The sequence below is a fragment of the Rhinoraja longicauda genome, chromosome 2 (assembly GCF_053455715.1).
Source record: "Rhinoraja longicauda isolate Sanriku21f chromosome 2, sRhiLon1.1, whole genome shotgun sequence".
Classification (NCBI taxonomy): Eukaryota; Metazoa; Chordata; class Chondrichthyes; order Rajiformes; family Arhynchobatidae; genus Rhinoraja; species Rhinoraja longicauda.
In genome coordinates, this window is record NC_135954.1 from 78,411,243 (window position 1) to 78,438,407 (window position 27,165).

The 27,165-nt window shown below is 41.6% G+C and overlaps 1 protein-coding gene across 11 annotated transcripts in view; it reads right to left on the reverse strand.

The window, feature by feature from the left end:
• Positions 1-27,165, reverse strand: part of LOC144606022 (histone deacetylase 9-like) — a 514,560-nt gene that overhangs the window by 93,733 nt on the left and 393,662 nt on the right. For all 11 annotated transcript variants that reach the window (XM_078421808.1, XM_078421873.1, XM_078421839.1 and 8 more), the window contains 3 exons: positions 15,113-15,216; positions 6,043-6,180; positions 3,392-3,587 (listed from right to left, as the gene is read on the reverse strand). In XM_078421808.1, the coding sequence (XP_078277934.1) occupies positions 3,392-3,587; positions 6,043-6,180; positions 15,113-15,216 (438 nt within the window). The remainder of the gene's footprint in view (positions 1-3,391; positions 3,588-6,042; positions 6,181-15,112; positions 15,217-27,165) is intronic.

A 27,165-nucleotide genomic window follows, 5' to 3' on the forward strand; every position in this document is an offset into this window, starting at 1 on the left:
TTGTATTTCCTCAGCTGCTGCAGGAGGTACATCCTCTGTTTTGCCTTTTTGACTGTGGAGTCGATGGTGGCCCCCCATTTAAGGTCCCTGGAGATGATGGTTCCAAGGAACTTAAATGACTCCACAGATGTGGCTGTGGTGTTGTTGATGGTGAGTGGGGGGAGGGGAGGGGGAGCTCTCCTAAAGTCTACAATCAATTCCACTGTCTTAAGCGCATTGAGCTCCAGGTTGTTCCGATGACACCAGGATGCCAGGTGTGTCACTTCCTGTAGGCAGATTCCTCCCCATCCTGGATCAGTCCAATCAGGGTTGCGTCGTCCGCAATCTTGACAGAGGAGTCTGTGGAGGTGCAGTCATTGGTGTAGAGAGAGTAAAGGAGAGGGAAGAGTATGCAGCCTTGTGGTGCTCCTATGCCGAGGGTCTGCGGGTCCGAGATGTGCTTTCCCAGCCTCACATGCTGCTTCCTGTCTGTCAGGAAGTTGGTGATCCACTGACAGAGGGGTTCAGGCACAGTCAACTGGGAGAGTTTGGAGTGTAGTAGCTCTGGCACAATGGTGTTGAATGCAGGGTTAAAACCAATACTAACCTGAGGAATAACATCTCATCTTCCATGTGACTATATTACAGCTACTGGACTCAGTATTGACTCCAACTTCAGGTTGCTCAATTTTCTCTCTGACTTAGAACTGGCCTTTTCTGTCATAGATCATCCTTCTTTCACAATTATTTTTTCTTACACTCAAGTGTAGCTAACTTGCTCAACATATTCCTTTGTCCTCTGTTAGGAACACATTCCACTTTTTTGGCTGTCTTATTACTCTCTTAATGCCCCTATTAACTCATTTGACTGGGTGATCCACAGTAATCCCAGCCCCATTCTATCACTGATATTCTCGTTGCCATATTAAACATTTTTTTTCTCCTTTCCAGTTCTGATGAAGGGTCTCTGACCTGATGCGTTAATTCTGTTTCTCATTTCACAGATGCTGCCTGACTATGAATGATGTAAATGCATGTCTGATGGTTGGCACTGACTCACTGGCCCAAAGGACTTGTTTCTGTGCTGTATCTCTCTCTGACTCTTTGACTTTATGAGCATCCCATTAGTTCTGAAGAATAACTCCATTCCCCTGGGAGCCAATATTCGAGCAAGGAAGGTTGAGAAAGGTGTTGGGCCAATGGTTCAGCCTTGTTTAACATCTGTCTTTCCTGATGTAGCCCCTGTTTGGCTAGGTTCATAGCTTGCATGCTGACGATGAACAAAAGTTCATTGGTGACAAATTGCGCTGGAGCAGTTTCATACAACTAACTGGGAACTAACCCACTTGATCAATGGTGACAGTGTGGAGAGAGTGTCCAGCTTCAAGTTTCTGGGCACTCACATTTCGGAGGACCTCACATGGTCCACTAACACCACTGCGCTGGTCAAGAAGGCGCAGCAACGACTGTTCTACCCGAGAACACTGAAAAAGACTGGTCTGCTCCAACAGCTGCTGACGACCTTCTACCGCTGCACCATAGAGAACATCCTAACGCATGGCATCCCTGTGCGGTATCTCAGCTGCATGGAGGCAGAGAGGAGAGCTCTTCAGCGGGTAGTCTACAGAGCTCAGAAGATTATTGGGACACAGCTACCAGCCTTGGAGGGCATCTACAATACTCAGGAAAGCCACCAGCATTCATAAAGACTCCTCACACCCCTGCAATAGTCTGTTCGAACTTCTACCATCTGGCAGACGCTACAAGGCCTTCTACGCCCGCATCTCCAGACTCAGGAGCAGCTTTATCCCCAGGGCCATAGCTGCTCTGAACCGGTCCTGCTGAGTCGGATGGTCACATCGCACAGCGACCCGGCACAGACCTATTTGCACTTTATTCTGCTTTAACTGTTTCTAATTTTGTTTCTCTGGGTTGTCTAAATTCCTGTTGATTAGCTAAGTAATTTATTGCATCGTATAAAAGTCGCATTAACAATCTTGTTGTACCCCTGTACAATGACAATAAAGATATTATGTATATTGTATTGTATTGTATTGAAGATAATACACCTTCACATTTTTTACCATTGGCTATGATTTTCTGGCTCAGTTTACCATTGATTTATACTGATGTGGTCTTACATCTCCGTGGATTGTCACCATGTCATGGTGGAGAAGCTTGTGTGGTCCTGAGATCCTGAGAGTGATGCCATCTGGAGCTATGCTCCTGGTAGGGTCACCCATGGCGATAAGGTCGAGGGGGAGGTCTCTGACAAAGAGCAATCTAACCAAGGGCTGACTTTAGTGGAGCGTCACAACGGCTGGGAAGGCGGATGAAGGCTGCAGTGGCCAGGTGCTATAGATGGGAAGGTAGACGCTCCCACCCCCACGAGTCTCGGGCAGATGATGCTCGTCAGCCTGGGAAGGCAGTCCACCTAGGAGAGGGAAAACTCTGATCTAAAACCTCCACTGCCTTGTGGCCATATCCAGTCATGGAAAAGGCTCCAGGAGTAAACCTCAAGAAAAATCTGGAGTCGGAGTCTCTAAGGCAGTTCGTGGTTGTCGACAACCTCGTTCTGGCAGCTCCTGTGACGGAACTGGCGCCAGACTGTAATGGCTCTGCTGTTCCTTTGGATCGATCAGCGACGTGGAGAGGGGGGACGTGCTGCATGGGAAACAGCCTGTCCTTCATATGACATCGCCCAGGCTTGCATCCGACTACACATCGACGCTGCCCTAGCCGAGGTTTGGAGCAAGCAGCCAACAACCAGGATGCATCACCCATGGTCAGCCATGACCGAGGGGGGCCTTAAGGTCTTACTTCATGTAAGCATCTTCCAAGCAAACAAACACGATGGGCATTTTAAATACTTCATGGACTATCCTTCATGGCACCAGGTCCAATATGGCGGACATCCCGCTTTCAAGGTAGAATAAGCACACATTGGTTGCCGCGTTGATCTTTGAGACCACCAATTTCCATCTTTGAAGAAAGGTTTATTTCACAATTCAAAAATTACAGTAGGTAATTTATAGATTACAGATTTCATATTACAATTACAATCTGCAATTATAAATCACATATCCTGTAGCCAGACTGACAAGCCCATTCTTTAAAAGTTATATTCTGAACATTACCACAAAGAGAGGGGAAGAAGGTTTTGTCTGTACATTTTTGTTTATCAATATCCTAGATGTATTGAGAAACACTGTGCTTCTATCATTTCTTTGCGCATTGTAAAGGAGACTGCCAGGTATGGACCTTGAAAACAGAATAATTGTTAAGTATAAAGTTCCCTTTTCCTTCTTTAATGCAAAAGACCTGATTCAATGTTTTCATGAAAATATAAAGCAATCATGGTATAACCCTTTCAGCACAAATCCAAATGTTTCAGTTACTAATTGAAACTCACCAGTTGTGAGCGGACTCTGTTTTCGAGCCTGTTCCATCAGTAGTACATGATGCAGCAGAGCTTGATGGGTGCTGTTAACCTTCCCGTCAAAAGATGCAGGTGGCAAGAAAGCAGATGAATTACTTCGTCTAAACCGAGCCGCAAGAGCTGTTCCCTGAATGGGATGTCTGTCAGAGGTTTGGTTTGCTGTTGAGACCTACAACAATTTATAAACGTAAGTTAAAATTTAATTTGGAATGCAAATCTTGCATGCTGTTTAATTAATTTATTTTTCTTTGTCAGTGTAAAAACATCTGTAAAGCTAAGGAAACATTTTCAAGATCCATCACCACCCACCCCTATTGCCCCGTCAGCTCAATGGATACCTTGGCCATCTTGGGTATTCTATCTATGATACCCCTAAAACGAACTGTAAAATTCTTTTGAGGCTTTAAGAATATGTCTGAAACCATACTCAGAGCAAGGCAACCATTCTTATAGGGTCAGTTAATTATCGCATTGGTATTTATTTCATTAAAATTAGTTGCTCTTACCCATGTTCCAACAGTAATCAGCAGTCAATGTACTTAATTGAGTATAAAGTGCATGAGAGAATACAGAGATCATCACGAGGCACTACATAAATGCTTTTTCAGCTGAGGTCTTGTACAGCTTATATTTGTCACTGCCTGGAAGTGCTTGGGGACCTCTAGTGGAGTAATGATGGTCCAAACTCCTTTGCAAGCCTCAGAAGAATACCTAGTGCTGACATATTCTGGTGGGCAGCAATAGAAGCAGTATTGAATAACCCAGTCTCAATTTATGAGGCAGTCTATGATAATTTAACATGTGTACAGAGTTTCTATTACTCTATTTCTGCACTTTATCTATACCAGGACCCTGGTAGCCTCTGGTGCTGATCCATCTGGAGTACCAAGGGTAATATGGGGGTCACCTCCATCAAGTGAAGGGAATTGATGCCCATGTATATTGCCCATAAAACTATACTCGGTGTTCTCTATTCTGGAATGCTACAAAATAATCTTCTAGTTCAGTACTGGGTGTATTTGTGTTAAGTATTAAAATCTTCCTTGATTTCTTTTGATTCCTTGGATTATTTTTATGGCTTTGATCCCAAGAGTTTTTGCCAGATTTGTCATAAAATAGGCTGTTCAACGTGATAGGTTCCAAATAAGTGCTTGACTCTTTCCTGGCCAGATCATGAGGACTCCCAATGTCAGCAAACCCTACCTTGGCTTCTTTCTGAGTCTGATCTCTCCATGTCACAAGCCCTGTATGGTGCATGCAAGGGAGATACAATATGCCTGGGAGTTGCTGGACCTGATTGACCATAGTTTGTTGGTATCCTCTCAAACATTTGCAGAGTTTTTGTAAGCATACCATCCTATCAACAATTGGAGAGCGGTCCAAAGCTACTATCTACCTCATTGGAGACCCTCAGACTACTTTTAATCGGACTTTATTGGACTTTACTTTGCACTAAATGTTATTCCCTTCATCATGTATCTGTACACTGTGGAACGCTCGATTGAAATTATGTATAGTCTTTCCGCTGACTGGTGAGCATGCGACAAAAGGCATTTCACTGTACCTCGGTACACATGACAATAAACTAAACTAAACTAAACTAAACCAGACCTAAAGTCAACTGGCCAATCTCTTCCTCTGCATCTTATCCTTAGGATGTCGAGGCAGTTCTTAGGTTGTTCAACAACTTTAAAATGCTCTATACAGGCCAATTCTACTAGTGCAAAGGCATTAATCCCATCATTTGATTTTTAGAAAAGATTTCTAAATTCTAAAAAGATTTCAGTGGCTGCAATGTAAAATTGGCTGACAATTTCCTATGGCACATTCTGCAGTGTTTTCAAAAATTAGAAAACATTTTTGAAACAGTTGTTATTTTGTCCTGGATTAAACACAGTTTTCACATTACAACATTTCTGTTCTTAATTTTTTGCATTAGTGTATTATGTAAGGAACCAGGAAATTCAGCATTAAATTATATGGGAAAAATAAATTGACAAAGGGGAAAAAAGTACTAGAAGTATTAATAACACAACAGGAGCTGCTTGGCAAGTCACATTCCGGCTGTGGTGAATTGAGTTACTTCTTGTCAATCTTTAAACCTAAACTACCACAGCTATTAGGATTCTGACAGAATTTGCTTTGGTGTGAAGAAAGTCCAGGAATGTAATCTTCAAACTCTTTACCATCATGGCACTGGCCTCAATCTGGAACATGCCTACTTCTTATTTTATTATTCTTTACAAAAGTCCTCTCAGTTTCCTTTTGTCATGCAAAGTCTGCATCTCAAAGAGTGATTAGGTAATTTGCTCTTGGGACTTTAACGGTTTTCTTTGATGATAACATAACGATCGTCAAGAAATTATACTCTCATGCCTCGTGTGCGAGTATCCAGCTTCTACATGGTAATTCTTCAATCAAGATTACGGACTCAGCTTTATGGACAGGTACAGACCCCACTACTCTGTGAGTTTACACCAGAGATATATATTTTTTTGTTGAAGTACGGTAACAATATTACAATAGCTGACTATATCACAGGAAGTCAGGACGGATTATTATGTAATTCAAACAATATTACAGAATAGAGAAATTAAGTAACCCTTTGAAGCATAATTACATACGTTGATCTGGGAGGAGGCAGAAGAGGCAGCAGTAGCTGGGAGGCCCAGAGTAATATTGGGCAATGATGGTGATGTGTAGAGATTTATTGTATTCACTGATCCATCCCTGTTCAGAATCCTGTGATGCAGCTGCAACTGCTGTTGAGAAGAACTACAGTAAGACTTGGTTCATCACATACATCCCACAATGGTTAAATAGCCTTTTGCAAAACCCTTGGTTTAAGGCATAGCACAGGATTCAGGGAGGATAGGAGCAGAGAGGGGTGGGTTGGGGGACGGTGGAGTTGAAGGTCCGGCATTAAACTGGGTTACAGATGGAAGTCATCTTGTTTCACAAGCATTTGCTTTATATATGCTTTTTAAAGCGGCATTGCCATTTGCAAAGAAAGTATTTAAAACAGGGTAACAATTCAGAACAGCTGAATGTGTTGTTCACAGAGTAATGAGATTACAGAACAAAAGTGAGTTTCAAAATAGGGTTTTGATCAGATTTGAGGACCGATACTTAAGAGTGGATTTGCATGTTTGCAAGGGAATATTGTGAACCACCTGTGTGCAACAGAGAAAAGAAAATCCATGGGGAAATTAGATAACTCTTGCAGAAACTCTTCAACTTTCCCTCCAGCATTATTCAACCTGTCGGCAGTGAGGCCTTGCGAATAGATAACCCTGGAGATGGCACGGTAGCGCAGCGGTAGAGTTGCTGCTTTACAGCGAATGCAGCGCCGGAGACTCAGGTTCGATCCTGACTACGGGCGCTGCACTGTAAGGAGTTTGTAGGTCCTCCCCGTGACCTGCGTGGGTTTTCTCCGAGATCTTCGGTTTCCTCCCACACTCCAAAGACGTACAGGTATGTAGGTTAATTGGCTGGGTAAAATGTAAAAATTGTCCCTAGTGGGTGTAGGATAATGTTAATGTGAGGGGATCGCTGGGCGGCACGGACTTGGAGGGCCGAAAAGGCCTGTTTCCGGCTGTATATATATGATATGATATGATATGCCAAAGTGTTGCAAAAGCTTTAGACAATATTGATGACTGTATTGATGCACAGTGTTCTTGATTACGAGGTGTTATTGGCTCTGAATGATGCATGATTTCTTTTTTAAAATGGGTATTTTCAATGTAATCAAAATAATTAGGGTTGTCAAATATGTATAGGATGCTTGGCTCCGAAATGACACATAAGGGACATAAGAAGAATAGGGGTTGATGTAGATTTAACAAAGTTGCACTCCTGACATGCAAAGTAAAAGAGACTTTGTTCTAGTGTGCAGGGGGTACAATGATGATATCATATTGCATGCTACAGTTGCATTCCTGTTAGTCAGATATTCCCTGTGGAATTTCAGAACAGCTGTACAAAGGCAAGGATAACCAGGCAAATGGAGAATGTGAGGATATGCTGCAGAATCAATTTTCTCTCTAATTTATTTGAAAATGGATGGAGAAATCTTGGCAGATATTTTGAGAAGTGAAGTACACAAACAAACAAATCAACAATAGCTGCCCTTAAACATCAGGAGCCGTTTCCCATTCCTTCCCTGGCATATGTTATTTTCTATGCCTAGAAATATTTTTGTTCTTGTGAGTATTGTGACATTTGGGACTTTGCTTTGGAGCTTTAGGTCAATGAGCGTGGGTTCAATTCATAATTTCATGCAGGGCCTTATACGAGCTAACCATAAAGTTACGAAGGTGGAAAGGATCATTATTGGTGATAACCAACATTTATAATTCTTTCAGAAGTCTTGCTATTCATGACAGTTTTAAAATGCTCAGAAGAAACCAGGGAAGTTTAAACATAGCTTCCTCCTTTCTTAACATGTCAAACAATAATCTTGAGCTTTAAAACAGTGGATAGTGGAAGTTGTGTGCAAATTAAAAGTAGTTCTGTGATTTAAGAGATACCGCTACATAGACCATTCTTGCTCATTTGATGGAATTCTATTCAAAACCACATGGTTTAAACACATGGTTTAGAACTCACTGTCCATCTGCCTTGAAGGGCAGTACATTAGGTAGGCAAAACTAATAATGGAGATGAGAATAAACTTGCAATGGAAAAAAGATCATTTTTAAATCATGTTAATCTATAGCTAGCAATGTGTTTATCAAACAGCAGAATTCAGTTCTGATGAAAGGTCATCAACCTGAAACATTAATTTTGTTTCTCTCTTTAGATAGTCTAACCTGTTGAAAGATCTCCATGTTTTCTTTTTTTAATTATTGTAGAAGAACTCTATTATTTTCTACAACAAATTAAGTTGCTTTATTGGGAAATCTATTTCATGTTCTGCAAGGTACATCAGCTTCTGGAGAACATTGTACTTAATTGAGATAATTTAGGAAGAAAGATTACTCACAGTAGGGTTCATCTGCTTAATAACACTTGTTCATTAGATGAATACTTTTGTTCTTTATCTTTGCCAAAAGAAGATTTAGTGCAGATTACAATGCACTGTGAATGTTACAATATTGAGGTTTAACACCAGTTTTTTTTTTCTCAGGTTCAATTCCTCAGATCAATTATACTGTTCAGAGTCAATCTCTGTGAATGTATCTAGGTAACATGCAATGAGGCCTGGGTTATAAAAATATGCATTTCAGTCCACAGATTCCATCATGACTCCTCAGTGCATTACTTCCTGTTTAAGTGTCAATAGGATACATGTCCTGCATACATTTGGGTTATACACTAACAAACGTATTAACCTTTAATTGTAAGTGATGGCTAGAGACTCAATTATTCCTGCACAAAATGGCAGAAACTAATGCATGCACATATTGTTAACCCCCAATGTGAATGGCTCTTCATAGTTGATGTCGGTGTTCCTAAAGGTTTGTAGATATTTTTCTCAACGAGACAATTAAAATAATTGAATTCACTAGATCTGCCAATCATACATATAGTCCAACCATTAAGTGTTTATATTTTAATTGAATAGGTTGGTCCACCCTCTGATTACTGTTAAATAGACAATAGACAATAGGTGCAGGAGGAGGCCATTCGGCCCCTCGAGCCAGCACCGCCATTCAATGTGATCATGGCTGATCATTCTCAATCAGTACCCCGTTCCTGCCTTCTCCCCATACCCCCTGACTCCACTATCCTTAAGAGCGGTAAAGGCATAACTGTAAAGGCATAACAGTTATGGACTATTATATATCGAAACAAGGAGGGAAATTTATAATGACCAAACCTGTGCTTTTAACCAATACACAGATAGACACAAGTAAGCAAGAAGTCTATTGACTTCTTTTTCCATGACACATTTTTGTCACAGTAGCATTTACAATGAAGATGGGTAATAGTCAATGGACAGAACTCAACATATTTCAAAATGTGGAAATATATGATATATATTTTTCTTCGTTTGCACAGTACATTTAGGCTCTATCCATGATTTGAAATGATACGTCATTACTGAAGAAAAAATTATATAGATTTAAGTACACTTCACAGTATTTCTCAGATAAGCCACAAATCTTTTTAAAAAGGCATGATATTAAAAAGCAATGCTACAAACATATAGTCAAGACAAAATGGAGGAAAGAACACTGATATAACAAGATTAGGGCACTTTGGTTGAGGGAAGAATGACTGTTCGGAAACAAAAGCTACCCACCATGCTTAGTGTGAATTATGTGTTGGAAACTTTATTCTTGATTTGAACTTCAAGGATAGTTAAAGGGGTTTTCAATTTTCAATTTTCAATTCCCATCCAAAAGACAACACATGACAAATGTGTCATATTTAATATTGGCCTGTGAACAATATTTGTTCCTCAATATATATGACCCCTTTGACCATTGTTTTATGTGATTAACTGATTTTTGATGTTGCAGTGATGTCCAGACGGACTTTAGGGTGCAGCATGGTGGCACAATGTTAGAGTAGCTGCCTTACAGCACTAGAGACCCAAGTTTGATCCAGACTATGGTTGCTGTCTGTATGGAGTTTGTATGTTCTCCCCGCGACCTGCGTGGGTTTTCTCCAGGAGATCCGGTTTCCTCCCACACCAAAGATGTACAGGTTTGTAGGTTAATTGGCTTCTGTAAAATTGTAAATTGGCCCTAGTGCGTAGGATTGTGTTAGTGTGCGGGGATCGCTGGTCAGCACGGACCCGGTGGGCCGAAGGGCCTGTTTCCACGCTGTTTCACTAAAATAAAATAAACTAAGAATATTGTCAGAAAGAAAACAGCTGTAAGGATCTAGTCTGGCTCTGCAAGCTGTTTCTTGAATCAAATTCTATTGTTGATATTTTAAATTATCAACTGTTTCAATCTCTTCCCACCCTTGTAGTGCACTCAGTTCCAAGAACCACCACGCAACTAGAAGGATAATATTCAGAACTGTAAGTGGAGCTAAATTTATGGCACTCTTTGAACATTGTGTTGACAATAATATCAGCAATCTATACAGTCCAACAGTCTACCCTATCTCATAACAGTTAAACTTCTCATAACACTTCCGATTTCTTTTTAAATAGTAGCTGAAATTTTAGCAGCTAGGGCAGGATAGCCGGCCTAATTCTTTTCCCCAATTAGATCAATTTCTGTCCCACATCTTCTGCTCTGCAGTCAAGAACACAAGGGAAAGTTACAGTTTCCTCTACTATTTTGTTGCTTCTTGGGGGCTCCCAGCTGTAACATGACTCTGACCACAGAGGAGAAACCGGGATGTAAAAGGACACCTAGTGTAACGGTACAGCAACAATCATTGCTTACTTCCCAAACAAAAAAGCATCTGTGACTCAAAAAAAGGGTGCCACCTCCGTGAGAAAAGCAGTTTGCGGGGTCCCGGCCTGACAGAATTACAATAATTTGTCACCTCCGCTTTTGGGACCTTTAGGTTCTGAGATATCAATTATCCAGGACAAAAAAAACATTAAAAAGCAACCCGCGAGCACCATGCTGTTTCTCTTGCAGGCTTTGGCTGATTTTTAACATGAAGAAAAACACTTGAGTGTTTTTGCTCCAAGTGGAACCTCCCACCGAGGGTTTATGGGGGCATTTTGACATGAAACGTTAGGTCAGAGAGTCTGCACCCATAAACAGGTCACTGAAAACAAAGGTGTCACAATATTGATTGTCTGCTAATGCAGGAAGTGCCAGGATTCATTTAGGTCACAAAGCACACTGCCAATTTAAAATAATTGAGCATCAAATCTATTTTAACGTTCTTTTTATTTTCATTGTATTAGCAAGCTAATAATGTGATTATTTTAGCAGCTGGGACACAAACAAACCAGCCTCGAGATATTGTTGTGCACAACATGTACAACACATCTCCCTTAATTTGTGGTATTAAACGCTCTATTGTTCTCTAAAACGTTTAGCTTTAGAATATTCTCCTTCTTTCAATGCAGTGTTAATATGTTGTGACTTTTAAAATAGGCACCAATTTTAATTTTTTTACATTCTTTATACCATTCAACATAAGTTTCATAATGATTATAGTAGAATAGGTAATTGAGGTAATAACAGAAAATGTCTAATTCACAATAATCTGACTTGTTTCAGTCAATTATCCTTGTCATATATTTGATGAAGGAACTCTACCACAGCTACAAAAGCTTAAACAATAAGATGTTAATTGTAATTACAGACTTTAAGGTACTGTTATTCAAGCACACACTTTCTACCAGGTAACATCTGGGAAAGTGATTTTCTACAAATTCTTATCACATACATTGATTGCAGGCAATGTTTTAGGCTGTAATTCAGCTGAGGTGCAGTGATGATGTGCTAAACCACTGTCTTGAAGCCCAGTCTGCTCGAAAAGATCAAGGGAGCTCAGATTAAATTACTGCGTTAAACATAAGGCTGACTATTTATTATTGTATATAACACACTAAAGATGTTTTAGTCCTATCCAACAGATTTGGTTTACCATTTCTTTTTGCTTTCTGGCAGGTGTTTGCAATTTAGTTGTACAGTGGAACTCAGAGCGTACAGGTCAATAAGGACGTTTAATGAGAGTGATAAAGTGATAAAACCTGAAGTAATACAGCATCATCTGACGGTCTTTGTGCCTCAGGTACATTATCTTAGTGGTAGCTACTTGCTATGATACTGGAGCTGATGTACATTAGCAAAGCATCTCCCTATTACTAAGACGAGTGAGCTGTAGTTGTTGGTTCTGCACTACAAGCACGATTGGCACTGCAAAAGGTTTTGGAGGTATCTACAAAAATCAATGGTATAGCTCATATAGCTCATGGAAAATATTTTAAACTGGGATCTCCCAATCCAATCAGAGTAACTGAATGGTGTCCAAAGACAATACTACTGGACTGGTTGCAGCACACAGTTATGGTTCTACTTAAAACAATGAACAGAATACACTTTTAGAAATCCATTTATATTAGTAATATTCACACCAACTCAAAAAAATTGCCCAAAATAAAACTCTTTTGACCATCTTGCGAGAATTGAATGCTCATCCACTGTACCTCTGAATCATGGAGTCATACAGCATAGAAAAGGCCATCTGGCCTAACTTGCCCATGACAACCATGGTGCCCCATCTACACTCATCCCACTTGCCTGCATTTGGTCCATACCTTCTAAACCAGGGGTGTCAAAATACCGGCCCACGGGCCGCATCCGGCCCGCGAAGGGTCCAATCTGGCCCGCGGGATGATTTTGGGAAAAACAAAAGGATATTCGCGACCATTTACTACGTATCTGTACGGCAGCTGCTCTCTCTCCCTCTCGCCGCTCTCTCTCTCTCGCCGCTCTCTCTCTCTCGCCGCTCTCTCCCTCACCGCTCTCTCTCGCTCCCTCGCTGCTCTCTCTCTCTCACAGCACTCTCCCTCGCCGCTCTCTCTCTCTCGCCGCTCTCTCCCTCTCACCGCTCTCTCCCTCTCACCGCTCTCTCTCGCTCGCTGCTCTCTCTCTCGCTCGCTGCTCTCTCTCTCTCGCTCGCCGCTCTCTCTCTCTCTTGGCACTCTCTCTCGCCGCTCTCTCTCTCTCGCCGCTCTCTCTCCCGGGACAGGCCATGTGGTGACGCGGGCGGGAATGGGCCGGCGTGGGGAAGTTGGGAAGTCTCAGCGTTGTTGTGGACACTGGGAAGTGCCTGGGCTGCTGCCACAGATGTATCTGAGACCCAGTGAGTGTGTGGATAGAGGCCGGTGGGAAGTCGCCGCGCTGTGAATGGGGCTGCAGTCAGCGATCCAAAATCTGAGTTGCTCTCCAGGGTGGGGGCTTTGGCTCTGGGTTTGGGTTAAGGTCAGGTGGGATGTGAAGACGTGCTAGTAGTTATGCAGGAATAGGGAAGAGAAGAGAGAGGTGGTGGTAAAGGAAGGGGAGGGGGAGCAGATGAGGAAAGCGAGGGTTTTTAGGGATGAGGGTGTCGAGGGAGGAGAATGGGGGAGTAGGTGGTAAAGAAAAGTAGGGAGGGAGGGGGGTGAGGAAGGGAGCAGATGAGAGAAAGAATGTTGTTTTGGGATGAGGGAAGGGAGGGGATTAAGGGACGAGGTAAGGAAAGAGAGAGGATGGGAGTGGGGGAGTAGTTGGAAGGAAGGAAGTGGGGATGAGAGAAGGGATAGGCTGAGGAAAGGGAGAGGGCAGGTGTGGGAGGTGAGGGTAGAGAAGGACTTGAGAGGTGAGGGGAGAGGATGTGAGGGGAAGGAAGAAAGATATAATGAGAAGGATGGGGAGCTTCAGATGATGGACAGACCATCTTTCACCATGCCAGGTAGCTGCAGTTTGGCTGTTCACCACTGACCCACCCCACTGTGGGCAAAACATAAACACTGTAGGACTATAGGACAGGGGAACAGAATTAGGCCATTTAGCCCATCAATTCTGCTTTGCCATTCAACCATGGCTGATCTATTTTCTCTCTCAACCACATTCTATTGTCTTCTTTCTCCCTGTAACCTAATCAAGACCTATCAATTCCCTCAAAAATACCCAATGTCTTGGCGTCCATCACTGTCTGTAGCAATGAATTCCACAGATTCACTACCCATTCCTCCCCATCTCCATTTTGAATGTATGACCTTTTATTCTGATGCCGTGACCTCTGGTCCTAGACTCTCCTATTACTGGAAACATTATTTCCACATCCACTCTATCTAAGGGCCTAGATACCAATTATAAAAGTAATGCTTGCCAGGCAATCTTCTTCATAAGAAACAAAATTCATAAAGTGAAACACTTTGCAGTTATGGCAGAGACTGAGACACATGAGAGCAGGTTGAAAAAACGAAGGCAACGAAAGCTGTGGGAGCAGGTGCGTGTGCGTTCGTGCGTGCGCAACTGATCCGGCCCGCATGAAGTCACACTTTGCCCATTCCGGCCCGTGACCGAAAATGAGTTTGATACCCCTGCTGCAAACCTTTCATAACTATGTACCAGTCCAAATGTTTTTTTAAATGTTGTTCTAATACCTCCATGAACTACCTCCTCTGTGCAAAAAAGTTGCCCCTTAGGTTCCTATTAAATCTTTTGCCTCTCACCTTAAACCAATGTCCTCTGATTCTTGTTTGCCCTACTCCGGTAAATGTCTTAGGGAAATAATATTGCAATTGTGTTTCTTTTCTTCATGCACACTATCCCTTGTTGGATAAATATACATTTTTATTTGATGAACAGTTTGCCAAAAAGATAAAAGTAAAACCTTTTTTCATGATTCTCAATGAGGAGATTGTGCAGTAGCTGCCATTAAAATACCGTGGTAAATCTATGTATAACTGTATGGAGCACTCATCTGTAAATGGCGCAGCAAAGGCCGAGGTGGGGGATGGGGTGGGGTGGTTCAGATATCAAGTGGATGAGTCATTCACAGAACTCTGACAGCACACCTGAAATCTCAGCTGTTTTCTATCAAGCTGCCTTCTCCAATGCTTTATTGTGTAAATTATTTCCCAAGAATTTTCATTTGCGGATGTCGGTGCCAAAAATAATTTAAAAGAAAAGCAAAACACGAGAAGCAAGAATGAGTGTGCAAGAGGGTGGGGCAGAAGAGTTTTCGGCTTCAGGGTAGTGAGCTGGGACATGAGGGTGAAAATGAAGAAAACAGAAGTACGATGGTTCGTCATGTCAAACACTTAAGTCTTACCTCGGCAGGTGAAGTAGATAATCTATTTTCCAATGACATGTTACTGAAATTATTGTTGGGAGAGCTAGGACCAGATCCAGGGGCACTGCTGCACACCGAGGGATCTTTAAGAAGAAAACAATCATTAAATCAAAAGCTACAGCAGAGACGGCAGCAACAGTGTAAATGATATCAGCAAAACAAAGACTTTGCTTATAATACATACAATCTCCCTTTCGTCATAAAACTAGTACAATCTGAAGAACGTTTACACATTCTGAATGTCTTTGTTTAATATTCCAAGCTGATTTGGGATCTCTACATTCTTTTAACAAATCTAATGTATTTTTGAGCTTTCGACAGCACAAGTTGACTGAGGATCACAGACTCGTCAATATTTTTTCTTTTTTTGTGTAATTTTGTTTTAACGTTAATGTGACTCACAAAGGCATCATGTTCTCCATGTACTTGCATCCATTGTATTTGAGACAGACTTGGTTTGTTGACAGGCCTTTCAACCATTACCAAACCACAGCTTGTTCCTACTAGGTGACTACACTTTGGAGCTGCATGTGCATTGGTCATTGGACAGTTTCTTCCCAGCTATTATCAGGCAACTGAATCATCCTACCCCAACCAGGGAGCGGTCCTGACCTACTATCTACCTCATCGGGGACCATCGGACTATCTTTGATCAGAGTTTCCTGGCTTTACCCAGCACCAAAGGTTATTCCTGTATCGTGTATCTGTACACTGTGAATGTATTGTCTTTCCACTGGCTGGTCAGCATGCAACAAAAGCTTTTCAATGTACTTCGGTACACGTAACAATAAACTAAACTGAACTGAACTGATAACTGAACTGGTCAAGAACCGAAGGCTGGCTAACATTTTTCTTCCCTTATCCTAAGAGTATTCGAACCAACTATCGTCGTTCTAACACCACATTGACTGGAGCCAGCAAGATTAGCACCACTTAAAGACCAAATGTTGCATGTATGATTTTAGGAGTATTATTTCCGTATGAGCATTCTTTAAAAATCTTGTGGATGACTTGGTGATTCTGTTTACTACAGTTCACAGATGGATTGTATTCTATTAACTGCCAATAGATGGGGCTTGCGTAACAGAAAAATTTTACTTGCTTCATCCACAATATTTTTTATACATATTGGTGATATCGTTACATAGCATTAACAATAGACAATAGACAATAGACAATAGGTGCAGGAGTAGGCCATTCAGCCCTTCGAGCCAGCACCGCCATTCAATGCGATCATGGCTGATCACTCTCAATCAGTACCTCGTTCCTGCCTTCTCCCCATACCCCCTCACTCCGCTATCCTTAAGAGCTCTATCCAGCTCTCTCTTGAAAGCATCCAACGAACTGGCCTCAACTGCCTTCTGAAGCAGAGAATTCCACACCTTCACCACTCTCTGACTGAAAAAGTTCTTCCTCATCTCCGTTCTAAATGGCCTACCCCTTATTCTTAAACTGTGGCCCCTTGTTCTGGACTCCCCCAACATTGGGAACATGTTTCCTGCCTCTAATGTGTCCAATCCCCTAATTATCTTATATGCTTCAATAAGATCCCCCCTCATCCTTCTAAATTCCAGTGTATACAAGCCTAATTGCTCCAGCCTTTCAACATACGACAGTCCCGCCATTCCGGGAATTAACCTAGTGAACCTACGCTGCACGCAGTGGTTAACTCTGAATTGTTCAACACTAAATTAGCATCACAATCTTTAATCCTTCATCAATGACATGTAGAAAACTGATTGTCGTGCATTCAAAGCAAAGTGCAGCACATCTATGATTAAAAAATTAAAACATCACAATTAATATTCCAGTGTTACTTTGAGACTGTCTTGGAACCTTGGGAATCAGATGATATTCTCACAGATTGTAATGTCTTACATGTTATGCTTGTGGAGGTGTGGTGGATAGGTGCAGGAGTGGTTACACAGAGACCTGGACTAACAGTCCTCAAATGCAGATTCAAAACTGACCACTGTAACTATGGAATTTGAACTAAGTTACTAATGGGGGCGGGGGAGGGGAATAGTAGTCATGATCATAAAAAACCACCAGGCTCTTATAAAAATCCATTTGCTCATTAAAGCACTTCAGATGTTGAAATCTGCCATCCTTACTTGATTTGTCCTATATGTGACTTCAGAGCAACTGAAGTGAGTGACCCAAAACAACCACTCTGTCCAAGCGCATGTAGAGGTGTGCAATGAATGCTGGCTTTGAGAGTGGTACCCAGACCCCAGAAAATGAGTGAATTATATCAAGTGTGCATATTTATTCTCTTAGCTCCAGTCCATTTGGGCTGCATGACCCAGGCAAGTACATTTTAACTTCTGATCAGTGTTATTTTTAAATGGGCTAATGCATGCGTTAAAATAAAATTGAAAGTTAAATCTGGGAAATGGCGACTGTATGTTACAGCAGCTGAAGTGGATAGGTGTTTTAATTTTACTTATAGAATTTTCTTTAACTGACATCCACTGTGGTACGGCACGGTGGCGCAGCGGTAAAGTCCCAGGTTCCCAGCTTCAGCGCCAGAGACCCAGGTTCGATCCTGTCTATGGGTGTTTTCCATGTGGAGTTTCTACGTTCTCCCCGTGACCGCATGGGTTTTCCCCGGTACTCCGGTTCCCTCCCACACACCAAAGACGTACAGGTTTGCAGGTTAATTGACTTCAGTAAAAATTGTAAATTGTTCCTAGTGTCGTGTGTGCTTGTGTAACTGGGATCGCTTGTTGGCATGGAGCTTGTGAGCCAAAGGGCCTGTTTCTGGCTGTATCTCTAAACTAAATTAAACTAAACTAAACTAAACTAAACAAAACATCCAAATGGATGCTGCACATTTGTTCAGAGAAGGATCTGAAAATTAATTACACATGGAAATTTACTTTTGGGGTAGATTTTCACCTTCAGCACACCTAGACCACAAAACCCTACGTTGAAAGGATTGTCTATGACATTGCGCAAGTGGAATATCCTAACTGTCATGATCTCTTTGTCGGCTTTGTGCAATGCTTGTCTATCGCTGATCACTATCAGGTCTGCTGGAGGCATCAATAGGAAAGAGCCCATTATTTTGTGTTGCAGCAGACAGCTGGTTCTGGCCCCGAGGAAAGTTGGCATCCTGTTCATAATCTAAAGTGCAGCATTTACCTGTTTTATGGGTTTTATTTTGACATAATTGTATTTATAGAGCATGGTTTGAAAATTATATTCCATAATCATAAATCACATTTGCTTCATCCCAATCAGTTGAGCATTGACAAGCATTGGGAACAGCACTACAGTTGCCTCTTACTTAAAAATAATGTGCTCGGTAATATTCAGTAAGGGGTTCACAAGCACCATTCATCCCTGGAATTCAGTACTGCCTCCCAGGAAGCAGTGGAAAGTTACTGCCCATTAAAGTAACAATTGACGGAGTTTAGCTTTAAGTAGTAAAACTAAGATCAAAGTGAATCAAGGTAAAAACAGCACATTTAAAGGGCTTAATATGGTAGGGGGAGGAATGATGTTCCTCCTGGCTGATGTAAGTAAGGATTGGTCCTTCAGAGCAGGGATGAGAAGAATTTATTTACTCCGAAAGTAATGGATTTTTGCGGTTCTCAACTGACAAGGAAGATGGCTGTGATGATGGTAAAACCTAAGCCACTTCTGGAAAACAGTGACTTTGCCCCAACTATTTTTAACTCCTTCATCAATGACTTATTTTCTTTAGGTTTAAATTCTTAATGTGTACTGATGATTGAAAATAGTTTGGCTTCATTTGTAAATCCTCAAACAATGAAGTTCTGTGCGCCCATCCACATCATGGTCTCATGAATTAACTTTTACCTCACACAAGAGCCAGCAAAGTACTTCCCAGGGCTTAACCATCTGTCTTGATAGTTCCTTCACTAAGTCCCTTCACATCGATATCTTGATGGGATTATACTTAATCAGGAACTTAGCAACACAATTCAGATAAATACATTCGAAGAGAGATCAGATAGTGGGTGTTTTGCAGTAGCTGATATCAGAGCGTAATGAAATTTCTTCACCTGCTGGATGAGTGCTAGTCCCACATTAATGAGGAGCTCAACTCTATCCATGACAAAATAGCCTACTTGAATGGAATACCAGCATTCGCGTTTACATTCACTCCCTCCACAACTCGTGCAGTGTGGCAGCAGTATAAACCATATCCAAGATCCATTATAACAATAGACAATAGACAATAGGTGCAGGAGTAGGCCATTCAGCCCTTCAAGCCAGCACCGCCATTCAATGCGATCATGGCTGATCACTCTCAATCAGTACCCCGTTCCTGCCTTCTCCCCATACCCCCTCACTCCGCTATCCTTAAGAGCTCTATCCAGCTCTCTCTTGAAAGCATCCAACGAACTGGCCTCCACTGCCTTCTGAGGCAGAGAATTCCACACCTTCACCACTCTCTGACTGAAAAAGTTCTTCCTCATCTCCGTTCTAAATGGCCTACCCCTTATTCTTAAACTGTGGCCCCTTGTTCTGGACTCCTCCAACATTGGGAACATGTTTCCTGCCTCTAATGTGTCCAATCCCCTAATTATCTTATATGTTTCAATAAGATCCCCCTCATCCTTCTAAATTCCAGTGTATACAAGCCTAATTGCTCCAGCCTTTCAACATACGACAGTCCCGCCATTCCGGGAATTAACCTAGTGAACCTACGCTGCACGCCCTCAATAGGAAGAATATCCTTCCTCAAATTTGGAGACCAAAACTGCACACAGTACTCCAGGTGCGGTCTCACCAGGGCCCGGTACAACTGTAGAAGGACCTCTTTGCTTCTATACTCAACTCCTCTTGTTATGAAGGCCAACATTCCATTGGCTTTCTTCACTGCCTGCTGTACCTGCATGCTTCCTTTCAGTGACTGATGCACTAGGACACTCAGATCTCGTTGAACATCCCCTCTTCCTAACTTGACACCATTCAGATAATAATCTGCCTTTCTATTCTTACTTCCAAAGTGAATAACCTCACACTTATCTACATTAAACTGCATCTGCCATGTATCCACCCACTCACACAACCTGTCCAAGTCACCCTGCAGCCTTATTGCATCTTCCTCACAATTCACACTACCCCCCAGCTTAGTATCATCTGCAAATTTGCTAATGGTACTTTTAATCCCTTCATCTAAGTCATTAATGTATATCGTAAATAGCTGGGGTCCCAGCACCGAACCTTGCGGTACCCCACTGGTCACTGCCTGCCATTCCGAAAGGGACCCATTTATCCCCACTCTTTGCTTTCTGTCTGTCAACCAATTTTCTATCCATGTCAGTACCCTACCCCCAGTAACATGTGCTCTAATTTTGCCCACTAATCTCCTATGTGGGACCTTGTTGAAGGCTCTCTGAAAGTCTAGGTACACCACATCCACTGACTCTCCCCTGTCAATTTTCCTAGTTACATCCTCAAAAAATTCCAGTAGATTTGTCAAGCATGATTTCCCCTTCGTAAATCCATGCTGACTCGGAATGATCCTGTTACTGCTATCCAAATGCTCAGCAATTTCGTCTTTTATAATTGACTTCAGCATCTTCCCCACCACTGATGTCAGACTAACTGGTCTATAATTACCCATTTTCTCTCTCCCTCCTTTCTTAAAAAGTGGGATAACATTTGCTATCCTCCAATCCACAGGAACTGATCCTGAATCTATAGAACATTGAAAAATGATCTCCAATGCTTCCACTATTTCTAGAGCCACCTCCTTAAGTACCCTGGGATGCAGACCATCAGGCCCTGGGGATTTATCAGCCTTCAGTCCCATCAGTCTACCCAAAACCATTTCCTGCCTAATGTGGATTTCCTTCAGTTCCTCCATCACCCTAGGTTCTCCGGCCCCTAGAACATTTGGGAGATTGTGTGTATCTTAGAAACATAGAAACATAGAAAATAGGTGCAGGAGTAGGCCATTCGGCCCTTCGAGCCTGCACCGCCATTCAATATGATCATGGCTGATCATTCAGCTCAGTAGCCTGTACCTGCCTTCTCTCCATACCCCCTGACCCCTTTAGCAAAAAGGGCCACATCTCACTCCCTCTTAAATATATCCAATGAACTGGCCTCAACTACCTTCTGTGGCAGAGAATTCCACAGACTCACCACTCTCTGTGTGAAGAAATGTTTTCTCATCTCGGTCCTAAAAGACTTCCCCCTTATCCTTAAGCTGTGACCCCTGGTTCTGGACTCCACCAACATCGGGAACAATCTTCCCGCATCTAGCCTCTCCAACCCCTTAAGAATTTTATATGTTTCTATAAGATCCCCCCTCATTCTTCTAAATTCCAGCGAGTACAAACCCAGTCTATCCAGTCTTTCCTCATATGCAAGTCCCGCCATCCCAGGGATTAATCTGGTGAACCTTCTCTGTACTCCCTCTAAGGCAAGAACGTCTTTCCTCAGGTTAGGAGACCAAAACTGCACACAATACTCGAGGTGCGGTCTCACCAAGGCCCTGTACAACTGCAGCAGAACCTCCCTGCTCCTAAACTCAAATCCTCTTGCTATGAATGCCAACATACCATTCGCTTTCTTCACTGCCTGCTGCACCTGCATGCTTGCTTTCAATGACTGGTGCACTATGACACCCAGGTCACGTTGCATTTCCCCTTCTCCCAATCGGTCACCATTCAGGTAATACTCTGCTTTCCTGTTCTTGCCGCCAAAGTGGATAACCTCACATTTATCCACATTATATTGCATCTGCCATGCATTTGCCCACTCGCCTAATCTATCCAAGTCACTCTGCAGCCTCCTAGCATCCTCCTCGCAGCTAACACTGCCACCCAGCTTCGTGTCATCCGCAAACTTAGAGATGTTGCATTCAATTCCCTCGTCCAAATCATTAATATACACTGTAAATAACTGGGGTCCCAGCACTGAGCCTTGCGGTACCCCACTAGTCACTGCCTGCCATTCCGAAAAGGACCCGTTTAGTCCTACTCTTTGCTTCCTGTCCGCCAACCAATTTTCTATCCACCTCAACACTGAACCCTCAATACCGTGTGCTTTAAGTTTGTACACCAATCTCCTATGTGGGACCTTGTCGAAGGCCTTCTGAAAGTCCAGATATAACACATCGACTGGTTTTCCCTTATCCACTCTACTAGTTACATCCTCGAAAAATTCTATAAGATTCGTCAGACATGATTTGCCTTTGGTAAATCCATGCTGACTTTGTCTGATGATTTCACCACTTTCCAAAAGTAATGCTATCACATCTTTAATAACTGACTCTAGCATTTTCCCCACTACCGATGTTAGGCTAACTGGTCTATAATTCCCCGTTTTCTCTCTCCCTCCCTTTTCCTCAGTGAAGACAGATCCAAAGTAACGGTTTAACTCGTCTGCCATTTCTTTGTTCCCCATAATAAATTCCCCTGCTTCTGTCTTCAAGGGACCCACATTTGCCTTGACTATTTTTTTCCTCTTCACGTACCTAAAAAAACTTTTGCTATCCTCCTTTATATTATTGGCTAGTTTACCCTCGTACCTCATCTTTTCTCCCCGTATTGCCTTTTTAGTTAACTTTTGTTGCTCTTTAAAAGAGTCCCAATCCTCTGTCTTCCCACTCTTCTTTGCTATGTTATACTTCCTTGACAACTTGTCAAAGCCTCCTCATCAGCACTTGTCAAACCCACAATCTCTAGCATCCTGGAAGGCATGGACAGTAAGTGTCTGAGAAGTCCTGTAGCTTCACTCCAAATAATCCACTATCCAATTCTTCATAGATATTGATATTATGCCATCAGTAGCATAGGATTCAGGACCAGCCACTTACAAACACGTTATACTGCATTTGTTTAACATGTACTTCACAATTTCTAGGGAAATACTTATATTAAGACCATCATTAAACAATGCAATAGCAACTCATCACAGCAATTGTAATGTTTAAATAATTAGATTTGGCTATTATTGCTTATTTTAGTAAAATCCAACCAAGTATCTAACTTTGGTACTGTTTCTCTTTGGGACTAAATACATAAAAAATATACATTTCCTCACCATTTACCTGGATTCTCTTATCAGGTAATAAGTTCTTAAAGGGACACACATTCAATTTTGTAACTTGAAGATAAATACACTGCAATTATTCAATCCACACAAATGACCTGAAATTTTCTCTTCGTATTATTTATAAGGGATGAAGCCAGAATCTGGCTTTCATTCACATTGGACTGTATTTTTTTAAATATTTGAACAGTTGTGCTGAACAATGCAAGCCAAATATTTCCAAGATGTAATTATATTTATTCTCATCTTAGGGGAGATTAGAAAGAGGCCCCACAGCTATAAACAAAATGAACTATTTATGTTAACATCCTCATTGTCCTGAAGGTATTTATTTTTTCTATGAACTATTCAAAGAGTATGAGAAGATGACTACACTCTCTTGGATGGAGGCTGTAATGTTATCATGTTGCAGATACACACATCACTCCCCTATGCTTCTTAGGGAAGGATAGGCTTACATTGAAGGCAGCACAGATGGGATGCGCTAGGTCGTTCCTGGGGCGAAGGGTCGACATTGGAGTTCAGAGAAATGAGATCTGATCCAATTGAATCATAAAAGATTAAGAGTAAGTTTGACAGGATGGGTTATTGAAAGGATGTTTCCCCTATTGGTTAAGCATTCCAACATAGGGGGGTCACACATTAAAGTTGGAGACAAGATGCAATTTCTTCACTCAGAAGGTTGTTAATCTTTGTCACTCTCCATACCAGAGAGATGAGAAAGCAGGGCCATTGAATATATTACAAGGCGAAGATTTGAATTAGAAAGGGAATTGAAATACAAGGGAATGGGGAGAGCGTGGGAAAGTTGAGATGAGGCCAATATTGGATCAGTCATGATATCACTGAATGGCAGAGCAGGCTTGATGGGCTGATTGGTGGACTTGTCATGCCATATCTTTTGCCCATATGATAAGATTATAGTTCTTAAGCAAGGCTATAGTGAAAGCTGCTTATTGACCTCCACATACATGCTCAAGTTCAGTGGATAACCCATGAAATCACACCTCCAAAAATATGTTCCACCAACATCACACAACCGTTCCATGCAAACAAAAATAATGCTGGAGGAATTCAGCAGGTTAGACAGCATCTGTGGAGGGAAAAGGACAAACAACCTTTCAGGTTGTGACTCTTTGTCAGACTGCTGCTGACTGACCTGCTGAGATCCTCCAGCACTGCGTCTTTTGTTCAAGATTCCAGTATCTGCAGTCTCTTGTACCTCCTGTTACAAGCAATACAGCTCCATCATGTGCATAACAATAATATTTTTACAATTACCATCACACACACACCTTTACACATTTTCCATTTTACAAAACCACAGATCCTCACAACTTCCACATATTGTCAGCTATTCAACTGGTACAGGAACATTATTCCTCACATTGTAATCTGAAAACATATTTCCTTTGTTCTTGTGGGAGAAGATGGCAATGTAATCAATACCATCAGTCACTTGGACTATCTCTGGCACTTTTTGCAACTTTCCAGATCTCTTCATCTCTATCACAGAGGATAGACTATCAACAGACATTCTCCCCATTTGACAATCAGTCTGGAAAAAGGTCCCGACCCAAAATATCGCTTATCCATATTCCCTTCACAGATGCGACTTGACCTGTTGAGCTATCCAGCACATTGCGTTTTGCCCATCATCTGCTCATTGTCAGAAAAGAAGTCCGTGTCTATGGGGTCAGCATGCTGGAGAGGAAAGTGCTTGTTAATACTGGAGCAGCCATAACAGAGTTAATAGTTAGTGGGAGTGTAGAGATCTTACGATTTTGATATGCTCATGTCTTACTCTTCTACTCAGATCTCACAGTCCATATCCTAGACTCCCTTCCCATTTACATGCCGCAGGTGGTGTCAATGCAAATCACCTACTTGCATTTTCCCTTACCAGTAACCCAAAGCTGGCATCTTCCTCACCTTTGTGCAGCCAGGAAGCAATGAGCACACTAATTTAACACTTGTAGTTCCCCACCACCACTTCGAACAGTCAATGTTGCACTGTCCTTGTAGCAGAATCTATTCTATCCTCCGCCTCCTCCAGTTTATCCTATCCCATCCTCTGCCACCTCCAGAATCTATTCTATCTTCCACCACCTCCAGTTTATCCTATCCCATTCTCCGCCACCTGCAGAATCTATTGTATACTCTGCCACCTCCAGTTTAAATTTCATTTGGAATATTTTGGAGGACCAAGAACCAAGATCCAAGAACCTATCTGAATGTTAGAGTGGAAGCTTAGACTTCTGACATTTTAGGGTTGCAGACAAGAAAAATGAGGCAACTGAAGGTCAGGAAAACAAACAGATAGAATATAAATTAGAGGACAAAGAAGAGAAATAATAAACCTGGCCAGAAACTGTTGATCTTAATCTCTCTCAAATCTATGATTGTTCCATTAATCTTAAGCATTAAGAACAGCCCCCAATGTTTCCTGCTCAGATCCACAACTTTAAATATTGGTCCTCTCCCTCACTATCGTATTTGTATCTTCCATCAATGTTCTGCCAGATGGGCAGAGACATAATGTGAATGATTCTTTGCTTTAATTAAGCTTTCCATTAAATAGGCTCTCAGTGTCTGAATAAATTGACAGCTTTTTCTTTGTGGGTTTAACCAGGCAAAAGGTAGAGGTGGCATTTGTACAAATTGTGGTACAAAGTGGTAATGGATTTATTTTTGTCTTTGCTCACTGTTCAAAAAATTGCTTCATCCTAAAACATGATTATGAAAAATTGTATAGAAAAATCAGTAAAAACTTGCATTGAATTGAGAATTCAGATCCATGTTGGCAAAAATGTAACGTCTGAAGTTCGCAACCAAACTTACAAAAGGAGATAGGTGATCATGATTATTATTTCTCATCCCTCTTTCTAATCTCCCACATGGCCAACATAGACCCAAGGGCCATTAATGGTCAACATGAGAGATAGCAAATGTGTTTCTTTATTCAAGGGCAGCGGGGATAAATTAGGTAAATAAAGGCCAGTGAGTCTTACATCAGTGGTAAGAAAATGATTGGCAAATTTATAATTTCTACATCATTTGCAAATTAACTAAACATATGTCCTACTTATATATACTTAGAAAGCCTGCATTGATTATGGATAATCAACATGGCTTTGTTTGTGGGAAATCCTGTCTCACTAATTTGATTGAATTTTCAAAGAGGCCATTAATTACATTGATGAGGGCATTGCAATAGATATTGTCTAAATGAACTTCAGTAAGGCCTTTGACTAGTTCAAAAGGTTAAAACCCATGGGATCCATGGCAAGCTAGCAAACTGAACCTAAATTGGCTTGGTAACAAGAGGCAAAGAATGGTGGTGGAGAGTTGTTTTTCTGATTCAATCTACGACTCAAAGTCATTGCTGGTAAAAAAAATCAATGAGCAATGTGATATAATGCCCAAAATATTCTATTTACATATATTTTAAACATGAAATACGTGTAAAGTGAAGGTTTAGTGCTAGGGCCTTTGCGGTTTGTGATAGACATTAATGACTTGGAAGTGAAAGTAGGACATATGTTTAGTTAATTTGCAAATGATGTAGAAATTTGAAGTTTTGTAGATAGTAAGGAGGATTGTCTTTGACTATAACATGATTTTGATCCACTGGAAAGTGAGGTGGAGCAGTAGCAGATGAAAATTAATCCTGTAAAGTGTAAGGTAATGCATTTTGGAAGGTCAGATAGCGCAGGGCTTACATAGTAAACTGTATGGTACAACCGGGCTTGACTTAAAGCATTTTCCATGTATATCCTTCAGCTCTCCATTCACACTGCACTGGACCCCAAGGACAACATCTAACTTCTTTCATTTGTGAGGTTCATTGATTTCTTGGGTCAATTACCTATGTTTCTCTCTAGATTTATACTGTATGACTTTCCAGCATTTTCTGATATTTGCAAGAGCATCTGAATTATAAAACAAGATATCAAACCAAAATCACTGAATATTATTTGAACACAGCT